General features: G+C 42.9%; 1 protein-coding gene across 2 annotated transcripts; it reads right to left on the bottom strand.

The window, feature by feature from the left end:
• Positions 1–256: 256 nt before the first annotated feature.
• mdc1 (mediator of DNA damage checkpoint 1) lies at positions 257–12,155 on the bottom strand. 2 transcript variants are annotated; one of them, XM_035672561.1, is made up of 12 exons: positions 12,085–12,155; positions 11,302–11,473; positions 10,589–11,176; positions 10,426–10,504; positions 9,049–10,322; positions 8,180–8,242; positions 4,478–8,091; positions 3,861–3,998; positions 3,544–3,726; positions 3,309–3,434; positions 2,580–2,690; positions 257–2,489 (listed from the first exon to the last, which is right to left on the bottom strand). In XM_035672561.1, the coding sequence occupies exons 2-12, from the start codon at positions 11,435–11,437 to the stop codon at positions 2,286–2,288; spliced, it is 6,516 nt and encodes a 2,171-aa protein (XP_035528454.1). In that variant the 5' UTR covers positions 11,438–11,473; positions 12,085–12,155; the 3' UTR covers positions 257–2,285. The 2 variants fall into 2 exon arrangements, with proteins under 2 accessions (XP_035528454.1, XP_035528453.1); XM_035672560.1 differs by lacking the exon at positions 12,085–12,155 and having other exon boundaries at positions 11,302–11,605.
• Between the last annotated feature and the right edge of the window lie 475 nt (positions 12,156–12,630).

Here is a 12,630-nt window from a genome sequence, read left to right as displayed (position 1 = left end):
GACAGTGGGGAGGGGGTTTATTTAATGAGATATCGAGACAGGCAACCCACAGAGGATGCTGATTCAGCACAAAAGCTATGCGTCCGTAAACAAATTAAGCCTACACATTACGTGCAAAGTGGATCATAATGTGCTCATAATAGGTGAGTGTTTGAATTACATGGGTGTCTTGATGCATTGCTTCTCATCACGTCATTTTCCTCAAAATTTTCCACAAATTAAAAGCATTTTATTGGTCAGCTGACTTGGAAACAACAGTACATTTAAGGGGATTTGGCCAATATAATGCCAGAAATAGAAGACAAATAAAATCTGTGCATTTCAGCTTCTAACCTCAAACCCTTTTCACTGTTTAAGCTTAAAATACAAACAGCTCAGATGTGTTGGAAGATGCCCACCTGTTTAGTACAACAACTCTCACCAAGACCTCTTGAAAAACAAAAAAGGTTTTAAGAAAGAGACATGAGCTGTTATTCTCTAGATAAAGGACGAGGAGGAAGAGTAAATCTGGCATATTCTTTAAGTTAAATGGATACAAAGAGAGAGACCCTCCTAAAACAAAGCCAGTGGTCCTCATGAATCTCAAGTCCTGAACTAAACTTTCTGCTTTGAGCTTTAAGGTTCATTCTTGACAATGGAAATGGCAGTTTGACAAAAAAAAAGGGTCTGACATGAATCCTGTGGCTTTCCTCAACTGAGCAACACATCGACATGTAAACAATACAAATACTAGAGTACCAAAATTTGTCTAATAAGCATACTGTTGCAAAATTAAATACACATTTAGTTAAATAATATAAACAGTTTAATGTTTTCATTGGCAATACATAGATTTCATGATTTCATACAAATACAAACTTTAGCTATTTAGCAGTTCTAAAATCAAACTTAGTTACAAGCTAACGAGTCTGTCTTTAAAACACCAATCACACAGCAAGTTTAAATATCTAGAGTGGGTCAGGAAAGAAACCAAATGTGCGTACTGTATACCATGTTCTTGAGCATACTAACAACATGAATACATAACAGCTAAATGAACACACAGTAGGAGGACAAACACTATAAGATATTGATGTAGAAGCAGCATCAGCATTCAGGAGCCTATATCATGTCTCTTCCCTGGACATAATAGGTTTCAATGAAGCCTTAATGGAGTAGGTGGTGGTGGTGGTTAATGGAGACAGAGGAACAGCAGACACACCGGTAGGTTCATGATTACCTTGGTATAAAAAAGGCACAACATACTTCTTATCAGGACAGTAAACAAGCTTTTTTTTCATCCAGTGGCCACTGTAGTTGATGGATCTCAAATCACACCCCCATCGGTTCCACTATTCCACCACCCAAACATGATTATACAACTCCTACTTCAAGGCTGGTTACCTGCCAAACTGGCTGATTGAGTTGAAGCACTTAGCACACAGAGAGTAGCAGTAATTTTGCAGCGTTAATTCCTGCTCTGCTTCCTATCGTTGTACAAAGAGAGGGGGTGGAGCACAGGGGAGGATGAGAGGGGTGAAGTGACAAGAACGATTAATGGGCTCATATTTCCCACCTTGCATAGCAGCAGCATTGCTTTTAGCTTTTGCAACGTTAAAAACTAAATTTTTTCAAATGTACAAGGCAAAAAGATGAGGCTGTAAAAAAAACACTGTTCTGTAGATTGTTGTCATATTTTGTTTCTTCCATCACTCTGCAAAACGGGATGCTGTACATGTTAAATTAATTTTGAACATGTGACAGCTAATAAGGCGGGGCAATATATCAATATTAGATCAATATGGTGATATGATAATAGATATTAAGACGACCGAAATCTAAGACAATATAGTAATGTGGCATAAGTGTTGTATTTTTTGTGGTTTTAAAGGCTGCATTACAGTAAAAGGAGTCATTTTCAGGCTGTTCTATTATTTTTCTTTACCCAGTAATTTATTACATACCCATTATTGATCTCACTAAATAAATAAAATCTCAGTGTAAATATTGTGTGAAAGCACCATTAGTCATCCCTACAACATTGTTGCAATATCAATATTGAGGTATTTGGTAAAAAATATAGTGATATATGATTTTGTCCATATTGCCCAGCCCTAATAGCTAACACAGTAAAACTTCATGAATGCTGCATCCACAGTGTGTTTACAACCATGCAAGTGAACAACCACCTTTTGCTGCATATGGCAAATACATTCTTCAAGTCTTTAATACAGACGAACAGCTGACTCACAAGGGTTTCTTCCGGTCTCTGATTTATATGGTAATCTTTGAGTGTGGGTTTTTTTCTAAGTCTTCTTCCTGCTCCTTCCTCTGCCTCCTGCAGCTTGTAGATTGCTTGTAGGGGCACAGAGCGAGTGGGTCTGAAAGTCGAGTTTCTGCTGCAGGATCCCTGTGAGAATGAACTCAGCAGTGACGACTGGGAGACATGCAGAGCGAGCTGGGCCACACAGCGACCAGTCCTCCTCGCAGGAAATCACCACCGTCTGAGGCTGAGAGCGAGGAAATAAATAAGGAGTAAATTACACATATATCAAATGATAAGATGTGACAAAATAATGTTAATTTATCATATGTAAGACCTTGTGTGAAGAGGGCATCTTAGCGAGAAAGGTAGCTCCACTGCAGGTGATTATGTCTTTCATTTGAACTGGCTCTGGCTTCACTGACTTTGTCACATGGATCTCATATCCCTAAGAGAAAGAAAAAAAGAGATGCAGTACAATACAAGCAAGCAAGTAAGAGTTCTGTCTATTTTTATTTAATCTCTGCAAAAATGCTTAAAGAAATCAATTCAAGGGACTCATGGGAATGTAACTGGGTACAACACGTGTATTATACTCCACAATTTTAGCCAGTATCAGCATAGTATGTGGAGTCAAACTATCTCTTTGCAGAATTGATAAAGCAGTGCAGGGCAGGAGGAGTATGCAACAGAAATGGAAACATTACTGCCTGTTCCCTATGTGAAGTGCCCATAAAACTTAAGCAGTATATTAAACATAAATGTCAATCTACTTCCCACAAGCCAGGTAATGGTAAACAATCGACACTCGTAAAGATGTGAGCATGTTCAGCTTCAGGGGGGTGAGATAAAAAGCTATGCTTGTGGGTAAAAAAGTAGGATTTCAGGTCTTTTATAGGCTGAGGATGATTGTAACATAGATATTTCTGTATTTCTATCACAGTCACTATTCCTAACTCTCAGTATTATCTACCACCCTTGTGCCATACTCACTCTGTTCCCCTCTCACTCAGAGGAAAAATATAAGGACTTACTGAAATAAATGGCATGACTGAGTAATGAGTACCTGTAAGAGAGGCTGACTGCTGGCAATCCTCAGAGACTCCTGAAGGCAGAAACAGAATTTCTTCTCCTGCTCCAGATCCTTCACAACGAAAGCATTGGGAGACAGGAAGCTCCCAGCCTTACCACTCTGAAACACAGAGAAAGATAACAAGAACAATGAGCGTCTATTTGAGTATGTCTCTGAGAGAGATACAATTGTTCTGGGGCCAGTTTTAACTGCTAATATGGCAACTAACCTTTTCCAGCCAGTGTGTGGTGACAATGGGGACTCCTTTAGCCACTGCACACAGGAACTTCACAGTTCTGCGCACCTTATCAGTCACCAGAAAGTTCATGTCTGCCACACCGTTAGCCATGCTGCCTCCTAAACGGGCCAACACTCTCTCCCCTGCTTCATCCACCACGCCTGTGAACAGCACCTGAGAGAATGACAGACACGTTGTGTTATTCAGAAGTCTCAGACTTCCGTTTTTGTTTGGTCTAAAGCCTAAATGTGTTAATGATATGTAATTATATTGAGACAAATATGAGCACGTTTGCAAAGACATAAAACCTTGAAGGCCTGGCTGGCAGCTCGTAAACGACCACTAGCTGCCGGGGAAGCGGAGCAAGAGCGAGGGGTCTTTGTCACAGGTGAGGAGTCTGCAAGAGCCCGTCGCTTCCGAGATACGCTGCTGGTTGGAGTCTGGGGCTGTTAAATGGGCAAGAAAGGGGGGAGGGGAGAATGAGGAATGACAAGAAAGAGAAAACAGTTCAAAACAGACAAGGAAAACCGTGGGGTAGGCTGTATAGACAGCAAAGAAAAACATAATAGTAAGGAAGTGACTGTGTGACCACTAAACTACTTAATTCATTAGTGTATTAATGGTGATGCCGAGCAGGTCAGACTACTCTTGTTGTTGAGAGTGGGAGAGACCTAGACCATCCCTGATGTTGATTGCAGTACATTACGATGGTTAGAAAGGCTGACTCATAGACAGAAATGCACAGAGGGCCAAGGTAAAAGCCTTCCTCCTCAAGGACAGAAGTTCCGGGACACTAATTATATATTACTCAGCTTTCTGTTTGGTCTGATTTATGTTTCAGCCTTAATGTATTTTTGTCTCAAAAGCAACAACTTGAAACCTAAAAATGCAGATTGCATATTTAAAGGTGAAGCTATCAAGTCACCTCTGATGCCTCCACATGTGCATTCTGGTCAACCGATGTTCCACTTTCTTCCTGCTCCTCTTTCCTCTTTTTCTGGACTGTTGATGGCCGACCCCTGCCTCTCCTCTCCACAGCCTCCTCCTCCATTTTCTCACTCTCTTCCTTAACCTCTACTTCAGTGGGGGAATCTTTTGCATTCTTCTTTGCTTGAGCACTGGATGCTCTACCTCTGGTCTTAGCCTGGACAGGAATCTTATCTTTTGTCACTCCTTTTGTTTCTTCTGCTGCCTTTGTCATTTGGGCTTTTTCCTTCCCTTTGGAAATTTTGGAGCTACTGCTGGAATCCTCCTCCGTATTTGGCTCCAACTCTCTCTTTCTTCCCTTTCTTTTCTCTTCATCTCCATCACTGACTGCAGGAGGTACTGGTGCCTCCACAGTCTCAATCTCAACTGCTTTTTGGCCTCTGCCCCTGACATTCCTTTTAGGCAAAAGTGATTCTTCATTGGCATGTCCTTTCCCCTGATTTGAAGGGTCTTCCTCATCTGCAGCTGCAGGTTCAGAGCTATTTGCATTAGCTCGCTGCCGCCCCCTTGTGGTACTAGCCTGCTGAGAGTCTACTGTCTCTTTATCATCTTCATGGGGAACTGCATTTGTAGATTCTCCTGTTTTCCTGCTTTTCCTGCCTCTGGCTGTAGGTTTGGGAGCTGAATTCTGATCACTCTGACTATTGATAGGAGGGATTGAGTCTACCTCTGTTTTCCTCCCTCTTCCTCGCTGCCTGCCTCCTCTTCCTCTGCTCTGAGAGCTTAAGCTGGAGCTGGAAATCTCAGAGTTGAGAGAGTTGTTAGAGTTAGACCCCAAAAGGACTCCCTGAGGAGAAATATCATTACTGTCCTGTTCTGTTGGCTCTGCAGCCACCGTCCTCCTTCTATTGCTGCTTCTGGCGTTGGCCACCCGGGGGGGCTCACTCGTCCTCTTTGCTCCTCTGCCTCGGCCTCTCCCCCTGCTCTCCTGGGTGTTAACACTTGAGGCAGACCTCTCTGAGTTGACAGAGTTGGAAGAGTTGGAGCGAGATCTAGTTCTCCTTGCTGGGACATCATCGTTGGTTGATATGGTTGAGTCCTGTTCTGGCTCTGTGGTACATGGGGCAGCGATTGTTCTTCTGGCTGCTCTCTGACCTCTTGTGGCCTTGTTTTCTTGTTGCTCTTTTATTTGTTTTTCTTTGGCCTCTTTTTCTTGTTTTTCTTTCTCCAATCTTCCTCTTTCTTCCCTTTCCTTTGCTTCCCTCTCCAGCCTTGCATGTTTTTCTTGTTCCTCCCTCTCAAGTCTTTGTTCTAGTTCCCTCTTTGCTGTCTCCAGTCTCTCTTTTTCTTCCTGTTCCTTTCTTTCCTTTTCTATTCTTGCTTTCTCTTCTCTCTCCAATCTCTCCTTCTCTACTCTTTCTGCCTTTTCACGCTCTAATCTTCCCCTTTCTTCCTTCTCCTTTCTTTCCCTCAACAATTGTTCTTCTTTGTCCTTTTGTGTCCTATCAGCTCTTTCCTTTTCTTCTTGTTCCTTTCTTTCCCTTTCTATTGTCTCTTTTTCTGCTTGCTCCCGCTCAAGTCTTAACCCTTCAGCCTTTTCAGCCTGTAATCTTTCTTGTTCTTCCTTCTCTTTTCTTTCCCTTTCTAATTTTTCTTGTTCTTCTCTTCTATGCTGACTCTCCTCCATTTGTTCTTTTTCCTCTCCCAATTCTTCTTGTTCCTTAATTAGGCTGTTATTTTCATGCATGTTTCTTTCCGTTTCTTTCTCTTCCCCATCTTTCTTTTGCCTCACGGATTTTTTCCCTCTAGCTCGCTTAGCCTGCTCTACCACCTCCTCTTCCTCACTCTCATCCTTATCGGGCCTTGGTTTTCCTCTTCTTCCTCTGGTAGTTGGCAAAGCTCTATTCTTCCCTCTTGTCTCTCTCTTCGGAGTTTCCAAAAACTCTGCCTGCTTCTCTTCTTCTTTTAATCTTGCCCTTGTCCCTCTTTTACCTATAATAGCGATGCGACTGGGTCCAGCTTCAGATAGTCTCTCCTTTTCCCTCTGAGGCTGCAAGTCAGCTTTTGTTTCTAGGGGCAGAGTTTCAACAGTGGACGCCTCAGAATTTGTGAGCGGTTGTGTGTCCTCTTCTTGAGTTTGCAGTGGCTTTGCTTTTCTTTTTCGTCGGCCTGGAATTGAGTCTTCTTCATCACTTTCTCTGTCCCCACCCGTGACTATGGGCTGGGTTTCAACAGCAGAGACTTCACAACTAGTTAGGGACTGTGTCTGTTCTTCTTCAAAGTGCAGCGGTTTGGCTTTTCTTTTTCGTGGACCAGGAATCGAATCCTCTTCATCACTTTCTCCATGTTCACCTGTATCCATTGGCTGAGTTTCAACAGAAGAGAGCTGAGAGTTAGTGAGCGTTTGTGTCTGGTCTTCTTCAAATTGCAGTGGTTTTACTTTTCGTTTTCGTGGACCAAGAATCAACTCCTCTTCGTCACTTTCTCCATCTTTTCCTGTATTCATTGACTGAGTTTCAGCAGCAGAGATATCAGAGTTTGTGAGCGTTTGTGACGGCTTTTCTTCGAGCCAAAGTTGTTTTGCTTTTTTCCCACCATTGCTTTCCCCATTTTCACTTGTAGACATGGGCTGAGCTTCATCAACACCAATGTGCATTGGCTGCGTTTCAACAAGCGATAACTCAGAACCAGTAAGGGGCTGTGTCTGCTCCTCTTCAAGCTGCAGAGACTGTGCTTTTCTTTTTCGTGGACCTGGAATCGAGTCCTCATCATCACTTTCCTCATCGACACTTGGAGGCATGGGCTGAGTTTCAGCTAGAGATAGAGCTTCACTGAGATGCCTCCCCTGAAGTTGAGCTCCTTCTCCATGTTTTTCCCTCTCTGCTGTTTCAGTCTGTGCTCTGGGCTTAACTTGTAGTACAGAGGAAACAGGATTTTCTTTATCCAAACTCTCCTCTTCCTCAAAGGCAGACATTGGTTGGGTTTCAGCCATGGCAACAGTAGATGAGGTGGGAAAGTCTAAAGGCTGAGTCTCAGAAGTAGCAGTGTTTTTTCTCTCATCATCATCTGTTTTATCGGAATCATCATCATCTGAATCACAGTGGGGCTCTGAAATATATGCCTGTGTTGCTTCTAGGGCCAAATCTACCTGGCCTTCTTTTACAGACGTTGCTGAACATCTGTCAGATTCCTCATTCTCTCCATAAGCCTGTGTAGCCTCCAGATTTGAATCATTCTCTAAGGAGCTTCTTTCTTCATTTGAAATAGCTGCATATGCATGGGTATCTTCCAGATTCACACCACCTTCCACAGAAGCAAAAGCTTGGGTGCTCTCCATGGCTAGAGCTTGGGCCTGACCCTGCAAGTGGCTGCTGTCAGACAGTCCCAGCTGGAAAGACCCTCCTCTGCTGGACTGTTGGCCTTTTTCATCACCAGAAGACTCAAGGTGAAAGTCTTGGGTTGGGTCCATGGTGTGGTCCTCTGAATGGTTGCCCTGGCAGTCTCTGGTCTGAAGAACAAAGGACTGCGTCTCGGCCACGACAAAGTCCTCATCCTCCTGGCTGTCTGAGCAGGAAGATAAGGCTTTGGGTCTTACAGCAGGACCTATTGTACCTGGGAGAGGAGAAAATAGGTTTGTTAGGTTAAAATAAATATTTTTAAGTTATGTGCAATTTAAATGTATTAAAAATAATTTACTCACGTCTAAATGGGCCTGAAGAGGGACTCACGAAAGATTGAGTCTCCATATCTTCCATTTCTCCTTCTGGAACCATCCCAAAGTGAAAATAACAAAATTAACTATTCAAACAGAAGCTATCCTTTTTAGCACATCTTGATTGCTAAAAGTCATTCATAAGCAGACAGTCTGGCCTATTTCTATTTTGAGTGCCAACAACATATATACTTTTCTGGTTTCCTGTCATTAAAATGTATGAATAGGCTTTATGTCACACCCATACTCATGGGGAGTCTACAACTGTGGACATGAAACATATGATTGTACAATATTAATACAATAATTGTATTTTTCTTTTCTTTTCACTGTTGTTTGTACTGTTGATGCTGTTTTGTTGAATTGAAATACATGAGTAAAGAAAGACTTTGTTTTTTAAAAGCTAAACAAATGCTAAAAGTGTCCAAATACCTCCACTATAAAACAGCAAGAAGCTGAAACAATAATACAAATAAACCAATGTGTCATTTATTCTACAGCTGCAACGACCAATCAACAAAAAACTAATTGGCAACAATAATAATAATCGATTGTTCATTTCAGTCATTTAAAGTAGTATTTCAAGTAGAAGTGCCAAACGTTCCACCTTTCTCAGTGTGAGGATTTGATGCTTTTCTTTAAATAAACTAACTAAACTTTGGGGTTTGGACTGTTGGACGAACAAAAGAACCCAGTAGAATACATCACCTTGTGTTGTGGGAAATAATAATGTAAGTTTTTCACTATTTTATGGACCAAACAATTAATCAAGAAAATTATCGACAGATTAATCAGCAATAAAAAATATCTTAGTTGCAGCCTACATTCAAGTTCTCAGTAGAAGATTGACTGATTACCTGACATCTGTACAGGAGTAGAGCAGTTCTGCAGAAGGGGACCCAGTAACCCAGGTGTATTTCCTCTGCGTAGGCTAGGAATCTGGCCCTCACCAGCCCCTCCAAAATCCACCTCCTCACCTTCCACATCTGTATCGCTGTCCACACTAAGGTTGGCTGGATTGACGCCGCCCTCGGCAGGGGGCATGCTGGATTCATCCACATCTGTGTCTGCATCAGAATCTGACTGAAGAGTTTCTGACATGGTATCAGGAACGAATGACAAAGTTGTGGCAACAAAAGGTATAACCAGAGGAGAATCTCTGTCACTGTCAGACAGAATATCCAAATCAGCACCTATGTCTACAGTGGTGCGTGATTCTGTGACAGCAGGCGGCAGCGAGGGTTCACCTATGGCAGGGGCAGGAATACCTTCATCATCTGTGTCACTGTCTAGATGCAGGCTGTGAGGAGCACTAGGGGCGGATTCAGGCCCAATTGGCTTGATATCTAATCTAGTAGGAGTTTCATCTATTTTAGAGCTTGTATTAATTGTTCTACATTCATTTTCTTCTTCCTCATCAACATCCGTGTCACTGTCTAGGTGGAAATCTTTCAGCTGCGTTGAAGGAGCAGTGTCAGCTGTGTCTGCGCTCTGAAATGACATGGGTTTTTCTTTTGAAGCTGCATCTGACACAGCAGCAGCATCGTCGTCATCCACATCAGTGTCACTGTCCATAGTGATGCCCTCTGGCTGAATAACTGAAATAACATGAGGAGGTCTGGTGTTGTCAGCAAAGGAAGGCCCAGCTTTGAGAACTTTGTCTGAGGTATCATCATCGTCATCAACATCTGTATCACTGTCCATGTGAAACTGCGCTGTGTTTGGTGGCTGATCAGATTGTTGGTTTGTATTCAAGGTCACAGGACCCACAGATGCCACCCCTTCTTCCTCTCCCTCCACATCAGTGTCACTGTCCATGTTAAATGCAGGGACTGAATTCGTGAAGACTGCTGGTGTAGAAACAGGCAATTCATCTTCTCCTATAAGACTGACATTGTTTTCCTGTTTCACTGGCACATGTTGGCCACTTTCCTCAGCCTCTCTCCCTGCTAGTGCTGCTCTTTCTTCATCCTTTCCTTTCTCCTCCTCACTGTCATCCTCAATCACAAGTGGCTTTTTTTCCTTCAGCTGCTGTCGCGCCACATCTACGTCTGTCTCCTTGCCGAAACTGACATGTCTGTGAGGCCTATTTTTTGTGGAGGAGGACGGTGTGATGGGACTTTCATCTTCACTGTAAAGCAGTGGAAAAAACAGAAGTGAAAGAAGGAATAAACTGTTTACAAGTGCATACTTAGGAATTGGTTATGCCTGTGTTATGAATACACATATTTTACCTTTCAGGGACGATTTTGTTTGTGGGACTCAAGAATGTTGAACAGGTGGGACTGGATTTATAGGAGTCAGAATCAGACACTGTAAAAAATAACAACAATGCCCTTGTAAAACATCAGATACAAAAAAACGGGCTTAATTTCTATACATATATAATTTACTTACCTAAAGCCTTGCGCCTTCTGTCTCTTTCTACCCCTCTTTCTCCATCTGAGTCCAAGTCAGATTCTGGGACCAGGGTCCCCTGTGGCTGGGTTGGAGTTTGCTCAAAGGAAAGGCAACTGGTTCTGACAGGAGTCTTCCTTGTGTCCTCTAGATCAGGTAATGACACCTTAGCCTTCGTACCTTCGTTGACACATCTCGTGTCACCTTCCTTTTCTCCCAAGGCACCTGGAAATTTGTCCTTTACCCCGGAGGTCCTGCTCACATGAGTCCTCAAATCCCCTTGAGAAGAGACAGTGTCTGCAGCACAGCTGACATACTGACATGGGATGTCCGCCACTACCAAACTGTCACACTCACTGAGGGCGTAGCGTACGTTAGGAGTCAGCTTTAAGCGGCCCTTGCGGGTCCCATTCATGCTCCCTAGGTCCCATACCAAAGCCTCTATGCCTTCACTGTGACAACCTCTTCTCCCGTAGACAGAGATGCAGATGGTAGCGTGCTGTTTGGATATTGAGGACGCTGGTAAGAGCAGGGTGCAGGTGTTGGGGTCACGACCCAATACATTTTCTCCCAAAAAGAGGGGCAACTCTGGGTGACAGAGAATGTCCATTGTAAGATAAATATAAACAATACCTGTTCATACTCGTTAGGCAGACTGTGTGCATGGATTAACAAACCACAGGTGTAATAAAAGCAGCAGTAAACAAACTCACCTGTCTCAGGAATGTGTTCATTTTTCAAGATGCACAGTTTAGCCAACGGTCGTCCTCTTTTAGCTTCACTCTCCTCTTCACTGTCTTCCTCATCTGACTCCAAGATCGAGTCACTGATCATCTGAGTAGCATCCATTCCTTACACAGGGTTACACAGCACACAACAGCCGCACTAGAAACACAAATAAACGTCTATTTGAGCTGTAAGGTTAATGCTAACCTCTGATTCCTCCCACGTTGAACAGTAACTAGCGGCTAACGTTAGCCCAAATAACTAGCGGATGAGCTCTTTAGCTGTACTTTTGTGTTGTTCTCTTGTTTTCATGCAGTTTGTAGCAGTGTTCGAGCTAAACGGCGCTAAGCAACGCTGAGACAACTTTTATTAAACAATCCCACTTCCGGTCAGCAGGAAAACAAAGCTGAAATCAAAACGAAACAACCGCTAGTTCTGGTAGTAATTCAAACGCCCCAAAATCACAATTTCATGTTATTATTATTAACTACTCATTGTATAATTCAGTCTTGTCAATGGGTACACAATAATGTCCTCAGTTTAAACGTTATTTGCTACAATTAGCGAGAATATCACTCCTTTCTGGGCAATTACCTTGAAAACTATGAAGGAAGTTTACGTTAAGTTTACGCCACGCTAGAGGCTTGACCGTAATAATAATTCACAATAGTGCATGTTAAACTTGTTCAAGTGAGCTCATATGGGTGCATTACGATTTAATCTTCACATATGCTTTTTATTTTATGAAAATGATGTTCTTTCACACCCACCTGGACACGCTTTGCCTTTCTCAGTGGAGATAAACAAAAAATCTAACATGCACATCCTGGACATACGTGGCCACGCCCACAAGAGGCGTTTACACCGCAAGCGATTGGCCAACATATCTATCACTCATCCTGAACTCTGTTACCATTGGACAATCAAACTTCGGTCTTGCCTAAAAGGTCTCTCATTGGACCAAAATTCCCCGAAGCGTCATTGTTCATACGTTTATTTTCGCGCTGTAAAGGGACCATACACATAAAGGGTTGAGTACTAGTCAGTGGTCATGCTCCAGCTGTGTTTATCACTAACAATAACGAAATGCATTCAATTCAGTCAATGCAATAAAGAGTTACAATAAGAGGATGAGAGAGAAGCTGGAAGCCATCATGGACAACCCCTCTCATCCTCTCTACATTGGGCTCAGGCAGCTCAGGAGCACCTTCAGCCACAGACTGACCCATTATTGTGTGCCTTTTTTCCATCTGCCATCAGACTCCACAACGCCACAGCACCCAGTACCTCCAACCCCCGCAGACAAAGACTGGTTT

The sequence above is a fragment of the Morone saxatilis genome, unplaced genomic scaffold (assembly GCF_004916995.1).
Source record: "Morone saxatilis isolate NCDOM2014 unplaced genomic scaffold, NCSU_SB_2.0 Contig24, whole genome shotgun sequence".
In the NCBI taxonomy this organism is placed as follows: Eukaryota; Metazoa; Chordata; class Actinopteri; family Moronidae; genus Morone; species Morone saxatilis.
The sequence above is the reverse complement of the archived record's forward strand: the minus strand, read 5'-3'. Positions and strand labels throughout refer to the sequence as shown.

Bases quoted from the DNA above. Each gene is read 5' to 3' on its own strand.
- mdc1 (XM_035672561.1), bottom strand. From the start codon at position 11,437: ATGGATGCTACTCAGATGATCAGTGACTCGATCTTGGAGTCAGATGAG. The intron at 8,092-8,179 runs GTGAGTAAATTA...CTCCTCTCCCAG, and splicing joins CTCTTCAGGCCCATTTAGAC to GTACAATAGGTCCTGCTGTA. The intron at 3,435-3,543 runs GTTAGTTGCCAT...TCTGTGTTTCAG, and splicing joins CCACACACTGGCTGGAAAAG to AGTGGTAAGGCTGGGAGCTT.